Consider the following 13,150-nt stretch of genomic DNA (forward strand, 5'->3'; position numbering starts at 1 on the left):
TTAAGTATCAAAAAAAATGTTGAAAAATATACAAAAGTACCAATGTTGAAAATTATGCCACTTTAACAAAGCTCTTTCAGGACTTTCACATATTTGACCAAAATGCTAAGAAATAATTTTTAGTGATATTTTTATCAATAATTTTAAATAATTTTTTTGGTAGTGGGGGGAGAGTGGCGGAATTACCTGCATATGTTGATGAATACACCACTTTGGTGAATAATTTTCAGAAATGGAGTGGTGGAATATGGGGAGGGGTAATGGAAAAAAATTTTTTTAGGGAAAGGTAGCCAATCCAAAATGCCAAATGATTTTTAGGCCTACCAATGTTTTCATAGATTTTAAATAGTTTTTTGGGATGGTGGCGTAATTACCTGCACCTGTTGATAATTACGCCACTTTTGTAAAAAAATTTCAGGAGGAGATTGGTGGTATTGGGGGAGGGGTAAGAAAAAATTTTTTTTGTGAAAGGTAGCTAATGAGATGTACTTTGAGGTGGTTCATTCACATTTTTTCCAAAGATGCATTTTAACCAAACTAAATGACCTCAAACCTTAGGGTGGCATAATTACCTGCACTTACCTTAATTCTAAAAATCTTTATTAATGTAGGTAGGTACAACATATCTCAATTCTTTTAGAATGTATTTTTTTCTGATTTATTGCAATTCGTTGCCTTAGGTGCAAAAACTCGTATCTCCAACTCTGAGATCATACCTTGTGTAAACCATTCTTTTTTCACTCCTTCAAGTCCAATAGGGAGTGCTATAGTGCAAAAAGAACAATTTACACAAGGTGTGATCTCAGAGTTGGAGATACAAGTTTTTGCAACTAAGGTGACGAATTATGTTTTTTTAGATTCTAGTATTTTTAATTCTTTATTGAAGGTGTTTATTTATATCTGTGCTAATCCTATACCTCTATAATGCTGTACATGGTGCATTCATTTCATTTTATTTCATATTATTTCATTCTATTATTCATTTTTTTTATGTATCTTTGTTAGTAGATAAGTCGACTTTGTAAACGCAGCAATGCTGCCTATTGCAAAAAATAAAGTTGATTTGATTTGAGTTACAATTTTGAAGAAAAAAAAATATTGTGGGTTGAAAGCCCTATCCTTCAAGAAAATTTCGATGTGTTTGATCCAAAAAAAAAAAAAAAACTTTTGAAAAGCTTACAAAAACGCCCTGAAATAAACATGAAAAGTTTTGGTTAATTCTGGTTCAGATTACTGTCATCAGATTTTTGCTAGGACGTACGGTTCGTCCGGTATGTGCGGAAAATTAAACGACCAAAACTTTCCTCATGTTTATTATATAGGTTCGTTTTTGTGAGCTTTTAAAAGTTCGTTTTTTGGTTCAAACACATCAACATTTTCTTGAAGGATATTAGGGCTTTTATCTACAATCATTTTTTTTTTCAAAAATGTTAGCGGTATTGTTATAAAGTAGGACCCAGAGGTCAGATCACATACTCAGGTACTTCACAATACAGTACACCTTGCTCAATAATACAAATGGGGAGTGGGTATATCGAGCAGGAGCACCCCCAAAAGAAAGTTTTTCGTTGGCAAAAAACTCGTATATATGTTGGCATCGAGGTGAAACAAAATGAATCGATGATGATTGATATGTGTACGATTGGAAGAATGTTATCATCAACACCAACCAACTAATCAATCATAATTATATACTGTATACCCATCCATAGGGGTAAGTATTAGGTACCTACTATTTCTGCTGTTCACTGTGAGGTACTCGTATTTGACACTACATTTTTTTCTGACGTGCTCGAGCTCGAGCTTGTTGATGGTACATACTCGTATATGAACGTAGGTACCTTAGCGATACAATATTACTTACGCATAGGAAAAGGATGTGGATTACGCTAACGCTTACCCTTTCGAGACCCGAATTATCGGCATTCCACGCGATGACGGGAATTCCCAAATAGCCTGCCAGCTGTAGGAAGTACTGCGCCGATGCGGTGCTGCGACCGTACTTTTCGTAATTCATCAGATACAAAATGGACGATACGTTCATCGGCAGAAATATTTTACACAACGACGACAAAATCTCTGAAAACACAAAAATAAACATACTTATTTAGGTACTTACGCTAAAAACGTCGACAAATTAAATTCGAAGCGAGAAACATTTTATATAGTGAGTGAGGGGTGGAGAGGGGCTGAAGGAATAGGTGATGCGTATAAATGTATAAATCAGTAAGTATGTACTTAAATGACTGGTCGAATGAATGAGATGGAAATAGGTAGGCAAAAGTTGTCTGTGAAATGCGTTGTGCGTTATAAATTTTAGTGGAAGGAAGGCGGCAGGCTCGCATTGACTTTGGCACTGGCACTGGCACTTGGCAGAAGGATTAAGGATTGATGCGATATGGAAGAGAATCTTCGCTCGCTCCAACATCGGCATATCGAGCGAAGCGATGAAATATGCACGTATTTCATCGAGCGCAATCGTAACGTAAAATCGTTTTCGTATACGTCGTACGTATTTACGTCATACTTATTACTTACTATGCGGCGCGACCGACCAAGGATGTTATCCGAGTGGAAAAAAATACAGAAGAAAAAAAATGATAGACCGCGAGGAAATGGAAAATACTCCTGACTTGTGAGAGGCAAACACCTCTTTAACGAGGAAAGGGAAAGTATTAAAACTCGTTGCTCAGTTGCTCACTTTTACAAGTCTTAGAAAGGTCTGATGGTCGCAACGATGATGTGTAGGTAGATATGGCCGCGATACGAGAAAAAAGCCACAAATTTTGCGAAATTTTCGCGTATACAAATATTGGAACCCCTGTTTACCAAAAGCGCAACCGATTTACGAGGATCTCGTAAGATTTTCTTACTTTTTGTGAAATAAGGGCAACTTAATAAGGCTACGGCATCAGCATCAGCGTAATTATAGCGAGAATAAGTCGCGTGAAATGCTACATGTGTGTACATATAAACAGATATTGTACCCCTTTAATGCTTTTACCCATCTTTAGCGTAGATGTACAAGTACATACGAGCACGAGTCACGAGCATTATTATATACTGCGAGCTGATGACGAGGTAAATGAAAAGGACGAGAGCGATGCAGCGCAGGTAGTTAATTTATATGCAGAGCACTGTGTAAGTGTGTACACTTTTCGTAATATGGCACATATATAAGTACCTATAGTACTTACTACCTACATACATATTATGTAGGTTGAAGCTTAACTCGTCACATGTGTAAAGTACGCGAGAAATGAAGTGAACAAAATATTGAGAAAAAATTTCGACTGTTTTGTTGGGGGAGAGGGGGTGTTATTCGATTAGACCTTATCCAATGTTAACTAAACTTACATGATACGCAGAATGTTTACCTTATAAGAAAATTTTGCAGAAATTTTTTTTCCAATTTATTTTTTTTTGAGAGGGGGGGGGGTTATTGGTCAGCCCTTGCATCCAATGGAGGCAATTGAATGTGCGAGTGTAGCAGAAAATATGACGTCATATTCGTGCTCAGCAGTATCGAATCGTAAGAAAACGACACGAAAATCATCAAAGTAAGTTTATTTTAAAAATCCTAAAAATTGAGGGGTCTGGAGGGGCTGTGTGAGTGTAAAACAAAATCTGACGTCATATTCGTGCTCAGCGGTATCGAATCATACGAAAACGACACCAATGTCATCAAAATAACTTTATTTCGAAAATCGTGATAATTGAGGGGGCTGAGGGGCTCTGGAGAGGGGTAGGTGAGTGTAGCAGAAAATCTGAGGTCATATTCGTGCTCAGCGGTATCGAATCATAAGAAAACGACACCCTACTCATTGATATTGATGTTTCTCAAAATTTCAAAATCACCCCCACCCTCCCCCCCAAGACACATTTTTTCAACTTTTCAGCACGGCGCACCAAAGTAAAAATTTTGAAAGAACTACATGATGTTTGGGGGTCAAAAATACATCTAAAAAACGTGTTTATAAAATTGTACCTCGCAATCTTGATTGTTAATAGGCATAAAAAAATGAAAAAAACGCCGTTTTGAGGGGTAAATATGAGGGGAGGGGGTTTAAAATCTTTGTGGGGGTACCTACTAAGGATATACATAACTCCCAGAGAAATTTTCAAAATCGGTTAAAATGGGGCTGAGAAAAGTGTTATTGGAATTTCAGAAAAGGGGGGGGGGTCACCAAAAAGGGGAGGGGATGTGGATCTGAAATTTTCCACGCGCAAGTTTCTCCATCGTACCCACCTTCCATGCTCATATCAACTAGAACACTTTCGGGGACCATTTCACCCCTCTTAGGCGCCTATAGCCTTTATGTATTTTTCAGGAAACCCCCCTATTTTGAATGATTCCAGCCCCGCCCCCCTTGGGTGTAGAAGGACAGTTGATACATCACTAGATCGGAAATTTGACGTAGAACACAAAAATAAAATTATTTTCGGCGTAAAATCAACTGCTCGCGAGAAAATTGCGAAAAACGGTGCTGGGGGGCACAAATGTTGGTCTGGGGGGGGGGGAGAAGCTCCAGGTGGATTTAGGGTGGGTTTTAGTATGTCATTTAGGACACCATCCGGAGCATTTTGGCGCAAAAAAAAATTTCCCCCAATTTATTCCAGGCGAAATCCTTATTTGACTGTATTACACCCCTTCTAACAAGAATTTATGCCACCATCACAGTCGTTGGTTGTGCGCGTGCGATAAAGAACATGTGGTCTCTGGTCTGGCTGCATTATCTCTCCGATGGCAGGTGTGAATGTTAAAGGAGTTCTTTTGTATTGAAAACGCATTGCCGAAATTGTAAATCAGATAAGGGTGACGACGTGTTCATTGTCCACCTGTCTGGTATGTGAGTAGGTATTTTTGTAAATTTGGAATTTCCAAATTTCGTAACATGGGTGATGCGCGCAGTTGAACCTGCTTTCAATAAATTCGGATATAATAGTGAGATAAGACCCTAGACGCGGCGGTCTTTTGTCTGCGTTGTTGCTTCGATGACAGATGTGCATGAATCATCATCATGATAAACGGTTTCTTTTATTGAAAACAACTCGCCAAATATGAATCAGATAAGGGTGACGTGTTCATTGTCCACCTGTCTGGTATTTCCGAATTCAATTTTTTTTTTTACATTTCACACCGATAAGGGTTTATCACCATAATAGCGGCGTGTAGAGTTTTAAAAATAAAATAAAAAGCATTTTCGGTGGACTGGTTCTGTGACAGATTATACAGGGTGGCAAATTTTTAATGTTTGAAACTTGAATTTGTATACACGGCGGCTCAGATAAGGAATTTGTAAATCTGTTGAAGTGGTTAAAAGTGATTTCTTCCAAAGAAAAGGTTGTAACTTTTGTAAGTGATATTTTAGCCCGGGATATGACAATAGGGGTAATTGCACCCCCCCCGCCACCGATCCTCCGGGACAAAAGTGCGTTTTTCAATTTTTGATGGATTTTTGAAAATCGAATTTAGGCCAAAAATGAGGGAAAAAATCAAAACTTTACCAAATTGACCAAGAGAGCTGAAATTTGGGATAAACTCTATTTTCGACATGCCAAATCAATTAGAAACGGTTTCAACCCGTTTTGAGCAGTTCTGGAGCCTCCAGCGAATTTTTGAAACCTGAAATTCCCACAAAATTCCATCACATTGGAGTTGTAAAACTGAAATTTATTCTAAAAACTAATTTCAATACGCTACAAAGTACTGCGGGTGAATTTCAAGACGTTTTGGAGCCTCCAGCGACTTTTTGAAAATTCCTGAAGCCTCCAGCAGATATTTGGAACTTTAAATTTTCACAAAATTTCATCAAATGGAGATGGAAAGCTGAAAAATTTACTCTACACTCCAATTTTAACACCCTCTGAAGACTACTTCAGGTGGGTTAAGGTCATTTTAGAGCCTCCAGCGACTTTTTTGAAAATTACTGGAGCCTCCAGTAGATTTTTGAAACTTGAAATTTCCCCAAAATTTTATCAAACCAAGATGGAGAGATTTCAGCTTTTAAAAATCTGCTGGAGGCTCCAGTAATTTTCAAAAAAAGTCTCTGAAGGTCCTAAAATTACTTGAACCCACCTGAAATCGTCTTCAGACGGTGTTAAAATTGGAGTGTAGGGTACATTTCAGCTTTCCATCTCCATTTGATGAAATTTTGTGAAAATTGTAAAGTTACAAACATCTGCTGAAGGAATTAGGAATTTTCAAAAAGTTGCTGGAGGCTCCAAAACGACTTTAAATTTACCTGCCCAAAAATCGAAAAACGCACTTTAGCACTTGAAATTTTGACAGGTGATAAATTTTTGCATGATCTTTCTACCTACCTTTGTAAAGTTTGAAAAAGTTCGTGCAAGTCCTATGTTAAAACGCAAAATCTGCGATTTCGGCTGACCTGTCAATCAAAATGGCCGCCATTTCGTAAGTAAGGCCAACTTTTTTTTGGCAAGTTTGCTTTAAAATGTTCCTTAGGATGTCCCCTTCAAGAAAAAAGTTGTCCCGGAGGATCGGCGGGGGGGGGGGTGCAATTACCGGGTACTTATTCAAAACAAAACAATCAAAATTATACCAAATTGGTCTAGAAAACTGAAATCTGATATGTTACCTATTTTTGACACCTCCCCCCCCCCCAACTAAAATTGATTGGAAACAGGTCCGAGCCGTTTTCAGCAGTTCTGTAGCCTCCAGTAAATTAAAAAAAAAAATTGAAATTACCACAAAATTTCATCCAATACCCTAATAAAACTGGGAAATAATCTAAAATGAATTCATACTTACCCCAATTTCAACGTGCAAAGTCATGGGGGGTAGACGATGGGCTAATTACTGAACTTTAACTTTCGAGTTCAGTTTGGTGAAATTTTGAAATTTTGATTTTTTTGCTACATTTGGACCTTTTGATTTTCAAAAATTCACCAAATCAGAAAAATGCGCTTTAGCTCGTCAAATTTTGGCTCATGATGTATTTTTGCATAGTTTTTCGATTTTTAGGAGCTTCGCCCGGTTCAGAAATTTTTGGGTTTTAATTTGTGAGTGAGAGAGGCGTTGAGAGTTATTGCATACGCATACCTTACGTCTAAAGCTGTGATACTTAGGATGAAAATCTGTTTAGGAATTCAAAACTGCGCTGAATTTTTATTCAATGGAAGTCTCGAACCCTTTTTCTTCTCCCCCCCCCCATTGAAACATCGGATAAATACTTTCCGTCGAAGTTCTGCTTTTGCATGATGTCCTATTTGTTGGGCACCTTGTTCTGAACGCAAAAATTGGAAATACCTATTTGTACACTTTTGCTTCAGTCTGCGGTCGAGTTTTGAAATTTGGAATTTTTTTTTTGCAACTTCTGCGGTTGTTATGAAATTTACGACTTTTAAATTTCAAAATTTTCAGCACATAAAAATAATGAAGGCAAATCGTATGTTTACCTCCGAACTATGTGAGATTGAATTGGTTTTGTGTTTCTTCATTCTTTAGTACGAATTTGAAAAGTGTTTTATTGAAAATTTAGGTTAGCAACGTGAAATAGATGCACATGATTAGTGGAATGTTATCACATCAGTCCAACAATGTTTCTGCGCACCCTGTACATTGCATACTTATTTGTGTAGGTACTACATTATTGCCAAATTTCCAAGTACCTACTACCTAGTCAATTTCGGAATGGTACGGGGGGGAGGGGTGGAGGAGCTGTTTTAAAAAAATCAGCGGATTTTCGAACTAGGCACGGCGTGACGTAGTGCCCCCAAAAATCTCATAAAAGACATGTCACACTTCTTCAGTTTCTTCACTATATCTGAGCGTGTTTATGAAGCAGAATGTATAGAGGGGGCAGTAAAGAGGGTTGCTCGAAAATGAGGAAACGTTTCAACTCAACTTCTTCGAACTACATATTACATATAACAATCGATATTTTCACTTTTAAACTCGATTATTCTGAATTTTGATCAAAGTTGAAGTCTTTTTGTGTACACCGCACTCATCCTTCCTTCCTTCCTTCCTTCCTCTCTTCGCCTATTTTATATAGGTACTTAGGTATATGTATACCTACAGGTCTTTTTTTTGTATTTCTTTTCTGAGGGGACGCTAAATTGAAGTTGCAAGCCACTAATTTTCATACCACCCCCCCCCCCGGGCCACTATACATAATTTGAATTTTTGAGAGAAAAAAATTGAAGATTCAGACTTTAAATTTTTGCGAAATTTCATCAAATGGAGATGGAAAGCTGGTTAACACCTTCTGAAGACGACTTCAGGTGGGTTCAAGTCATTTTGGAGCCTCCAGCGACTTTTTAAAATTTAATGGGGCCTCTAGTAGATTTTTTTGAAACTCGAAATTTCCACAAAATTTCATCAAAATGGAGTTGAAAAGCTGAAAATTATTCTGCAAACTAATTTCAATACGCTACGAAGTCAACTGCAGGGGGATTTCAAGTCATTTTGGAGCCTTCGGCGATTTTTTGAAAATTACTGGAGCCACTAGCAAATTTTTGAAACTTGAAATTTCCCCAAAATTTCATCAAAATGGAGTTGGAAAGTCGAAATTCATTCTGCAAACTAATTTCAATACGCTACGAAGTCGACTGCTGGTGGATTTCAAGTCGTTTTGGAGCCTCCAGCGACTTTTTAAAACGTCGTATGGCGTTTTTTGGAAAATTGAAATTTCCAAAAAGTACCTGGAAGCTTCAAAACCATTTGAAACCACCATGTAGTCGACTTCATATCCCTCGAGAACTGACATCACTGAGGAAACCTCCGGGTGCTGACTTCACTGAGGAAACCTCCGGGTCCATGTCAGCACCCGGAGGTTTCCTCAGTGATGTCAGTATTTTAATTAAACTCGTTAACTTAACATAACCCGGAGGTTTCCTCAGCGATGTCAGCATAAAAATAAGTCATCGCTTAAGGGATATCGCATTGAAATTAGTCTGCGAAATAAATTTCAGCTTTCCATCTCCATTGATGAAATTTTGTAAAAATTTGAAGTTTAAAAAATCTGCTGGAGCCTCCAGTAATTTTCAAAAAGCCGCTGGAGGCTCCACAATGACTTAACCCACCTGAAGTTGTCTTCAGAGAGTGTTAAAATTGGAGTGTAGCGTAAATTTCAGCTTTCCATCTCCATTGATGAAATTTTGTAAAAATTTAAAGTTTAAAAAATCTGATGGAGGCTCCAAAACGACTTGAAATTTATCTGCAATACTTTGTAGCGCATTGAAATTAGTTTGCAGAATAAATTTCAGCTTTCCAACTCCATTTTGATGAAATTTTGTGGAAATTTCGAGTTTCAAAAATTTTCTGGAAGCTCCAAAACTGCTCAAAACGGTTTGAAACAGTTTCCAATCGATTTGGCATATCGAAAATAGGGTATATCTCAAATTTCAGCTTTTTTGGTCAATTAGGTAAAATTTTGATTTTTCCCTCATTTTTGGCCTGAATTTAATTTTCAAAAATTCACCAAAAATCGAAAAATGCACTTAAGAACTTGCAATTTTGACAGGTAAAAATTTTTTGCCTGATCTTTCGATCTACCTTTGTAAGGTTTAAAAAATTTCGTGTTGGAACGCAAAATCTGCGATTTCGGCTCCTCTGTCAATCAAAATGGCCGCCATTTTGTAAGTAGGGCCACTTTTTTTTTTAGTACAAGGGCTAGAAATGTTCCTCAGGACTCCCCCTTTAAGAAAAAAGTTGTCCCAGAGGATCGACGTGGTGGGGGGGGGGGGTGCAATAATTCTTGTGCGGGCTCCCCTACGTGCAAGATAAGTACTGAGGTACAAACTTGAATGCTAAATTTTAGATTTACGAATTTTCATCGTAATTCTGATCTCGTTTTCGCACTTTACTATTCCGATAATTCAACATTTTTTTTTTTTAAATTACCAAAATTTATTCATTTTTTTCATTTTTTTCTAATTTGTTCATTTTTTTAGTTTTTATGGAAATTTTTCGATAATTTCGAACTTTTCATTAGTGGGGGGGGGGCAGCGTCCCCCTGCGTCCCCCCACAAAAAAAGCCCAGCATATGTTTTTCAAATTTAAGAGCTAATTTAAGGTCGCGCAGTCAAAATATTTAATAATACTTTTTTTCAACCTCTCGCCAACTGCTCCCCTCCTCTCTCGTCCATCCACTGACGAGTGTCTCAAAAGCTTACCAAAATGGGGATAGGGTCGACCAAACGAATGAAGAAAAAATAAAATTATTTACAACGCGAACAATCTTATTCGTAAAGCGGAAAACTACGTCGTGGAAGTATCTATACGTAGGTAAGGTATACGTACGAGTAGAAACGAATTCGCTCGTCAAGTAGGTACTCTACACTCGTTCACGATCTCAACATCATTGCGACCGTGACTCCGCAAATACGACGTTGATTGCTATTCGATATGCCGGAGCCGGATTAAAACGAAAATAACGTTTCCGGATTCGGATTTATTTCGCGTTTGGCGACATGTGACAACATTGATTGAAACAATTAGCGTAAAAATCAAATGACAGCGAAATGGCAAATGGAAGGAACTACGCACAACTCGTCCGACATTAAGTATCGATTTTTTTTTTGATTTTCTTTTTTAGTAGGTACTCGTATAACGTAGTTTCGCAGCCTCGTAGGTGCGGATGCGGAGTACATATTTGCGCAATCAATCCAAGTGCGAAGTGCGAACGATATACGCGATTTGAAAACGTGTAAGTGAGCAGAAGCACGTGTCGTGTCGTATTCCAATACCCAGGAGCGCCAGCTTCGAGGACTCGAGAAGCTGTGTTCCAGTTCCCTTTTCCTATTGCTATTGCCAATCAATGACGGATCAGATCGACGCAAAAAACCCCTCTTTTCTTTATTCCTTCTTTTTTTTAATTTTTTTTTTAGCGTTCCAATATTTTAGAGTACCTAAGTTTGTCGTAACTCGCTCGAATATACCTATACCTATACCTACGTGCCGTACAAATGCTTGACAAATAGAGCGTGTATGTGCACGTGTGAACATCAGTTTATTGGGCCGATATGTACATTTTTGAGAAAATTTCAGCCGCAGCGATTACTACACTAATGAATTGCGATATATATTTTTTTGATACCTGTCGGACTGGGGGTCAATGACATCATCTCGTGGCGTACTTGCGGCGCGCCGTAAGCGTGGATGAACTGAGGCTTAGGACCCCTAGCTTTCTGTAACGAATTGACTGCGTTGTAGATGGCTCTGGTGTAGCCACGTGCGCCGAAACTGGTTTTGGGCAGTATTAGCGCCACAGTCAGGTTATGGTTGTACTTGAACTTGAGCGAATTATCGCGTTCGCGATTAGCCGACTGCGATTCGTCCGTTTCGGTGTCGGTTTCAGCTTCAGTTTCGGTTTCGGCGGCCACCGAGCCCAAAAGGGCCAAAATACCGCCGGCTACCATCAATTGTACGAGTACTAACGTACCAATCCCCATGTTGATCTTGGTGTTGGTCTGTTTTTTTTTTGTCGTCCCAATGCCAACGTTTATCGTCTAGGTACTAGTCGTATTCGGCTGGCGAGCGCCGATAGCGATATGCCGCCACCTGGCGCCGCGATCGCCATTCACATTCCAATGCATCCTCTCATTTTCCGGCTATATATGGGTACTCGGATGTGCGGCTATCCGACCACGCTTATTGCGATATTTACTTCCGTTCATCTACTTATCCCCTAAAGACCCAAGCAAATCCTGAGATGTTATGAAAATAAAATATGCTTTCAGTTTCCGGAATAAGATCATCACTACATAGTATCACTTTTACTCACAGTTCACCCCCCAGCCCCTTGATGGCACCTCTATAATGATAGTGTTAGGGGAAATATCCGGGTAATCAGGGGTTAGTTGGTACTTTGTACTTACAACTTGCCACCCTTCCAAGACCAACTAGCCTTCTCAGCCGTATAGGCTTCAATTACCATAAGATGTATTAAAACACCTATCTCAGATACCCACAACTAAACAAGTATACCAAGCAAAGACTACAAATATGATGATCAAAGATGATATATTTCAGCTATACTCAGTACACTTGAAATCATAATCATACACGTTCCTACGATGTACAAATAAGACCATTCATTAACATGAAAGATTCTGCTATAGGCGTTTCCTAAGAGAGTGGCATAAGCCAGCGTAAAAGCTCATTACTACTCGTTTAGAAGAGATTAGGAAACTGCGAGGCGGCTCGCTTCGGCAATCTCGGCCGTCGTCTCCACTGAAGTAGCACACCAGATGGCGCTGTGCCAGTTGCAGTGTTGCCGCCTGCCTGGGCATCAAATTACCACTGTAGAGTGGTAACATGGAGTCCCAAGTACCCTCTACAATAGACTTATTTATTTGATTATCGTCCAAAATCGAAGAAGCAAAAAACCCGATTGGATCAATCTTGGAACTGAATGATATAGTTTCACTAGATGTAATGAATGAGTGAAAGCATAATTCCAAAGAACACCCCATCCCTTTTGGGGGGGGGGAACATTGATAAAAGTTGGGATAAAATACAGGGGCCCATGTTCCACTTTTGGATGAATATATTGATGGATGAGCTTTCACAAAATGAAATCAAGAAATGTGTGTGCAGGGTGGACCAGAGCATTTTTTTTTACAAATTTGATAAACTTGTTTTGTAAAAAAAAAAAAAAAAACCGAAAAAACAAAGCATGGCAGAGTAAACAATACAGAAATGTTCTCAAATTGGCCTGAAATGACAGTAACAAAAATTGAAAAGAACACAAATTCTCTTAATGGGGCATATGTTCAGAAAATGTACAATCCACCCGTCAAATCAGTTTATCACACCATGGATATTCTTTCTCGATATTTGTCACCAAATAAATAGTTACATCCCGCAAAGGTTGGCAGTTGGATTGCTTGTCTGCAGAAATATCAAAATAGGTTTATCTGCCACTGTGAAAAGCTTTTTACACAGTGAAATTGCAGCACTCTCTGGCATTTCATAATGTTCAAGTATTCATGAAGAGGTCACTATCCCTCCTCGATCATAGATAATGTAGCTCTACCTACATCATGAAAATAGCACGAGCAGAAGCCGTCGTTTACTGACAAAAATCAAAATTTCAACATGCTGAATACCAGTGGCGTATGCTGAAATCATTGGGGAGAGGGTTATTTTTATTTGTGATGGAGGGGGGGAGCAAAACCA

General features: G+C 38.6%; 1 protein-coding gene across 2 annotated transcripts in view; it reads right to left on the bottom strand.

Annotated features, from left to right (window-relative positions):
- The window catches only part of Nmdar2 (NMDA receptor 2), a 188,010-nt gene that overhangs the window by 51,126 nt on the left and 123,734 nt on the right, over window positions 1–13,150 (bottom strand). The window contains exons 2-3 of one of the 2 annotated variants that reach the window (XM_065355838.1): window positions 11,067–11,657; window positions 1,901–2,079 (exon numbers count right to left, since the gene is read on the bottom strand). In XM_065355838.1, the coding sequence (XP_065211910.1) occupies window positions 1,901–2,079; window positions 11,067–11,421 (534 nt within the window). In that variant the 5' untranslated portion in view covers window positions 11,422–11,657. The remainder of the gene's footprint in view (window positions 1–1,900; window positions 2,080–11,066; window positions 11,658–13,150) is intronic. The other variant, XM_065355837.1, reaches the window with a different exon arrangement.

This window comes from Planococcus citri, chromosome 3, assembly GCF_950023065.1.
Source record: "Planococcus citri chromosome 3, ihPlaCitr1.1, whole genome shotgun sequence".
Classification (NCBI taxonomy): domain Eukaryota; kingdom Metazoa; phylum Arthropoda; class Insecta; order Hemiptera; family Pseudococcidae; genus Planococcus; species Planococcus citri.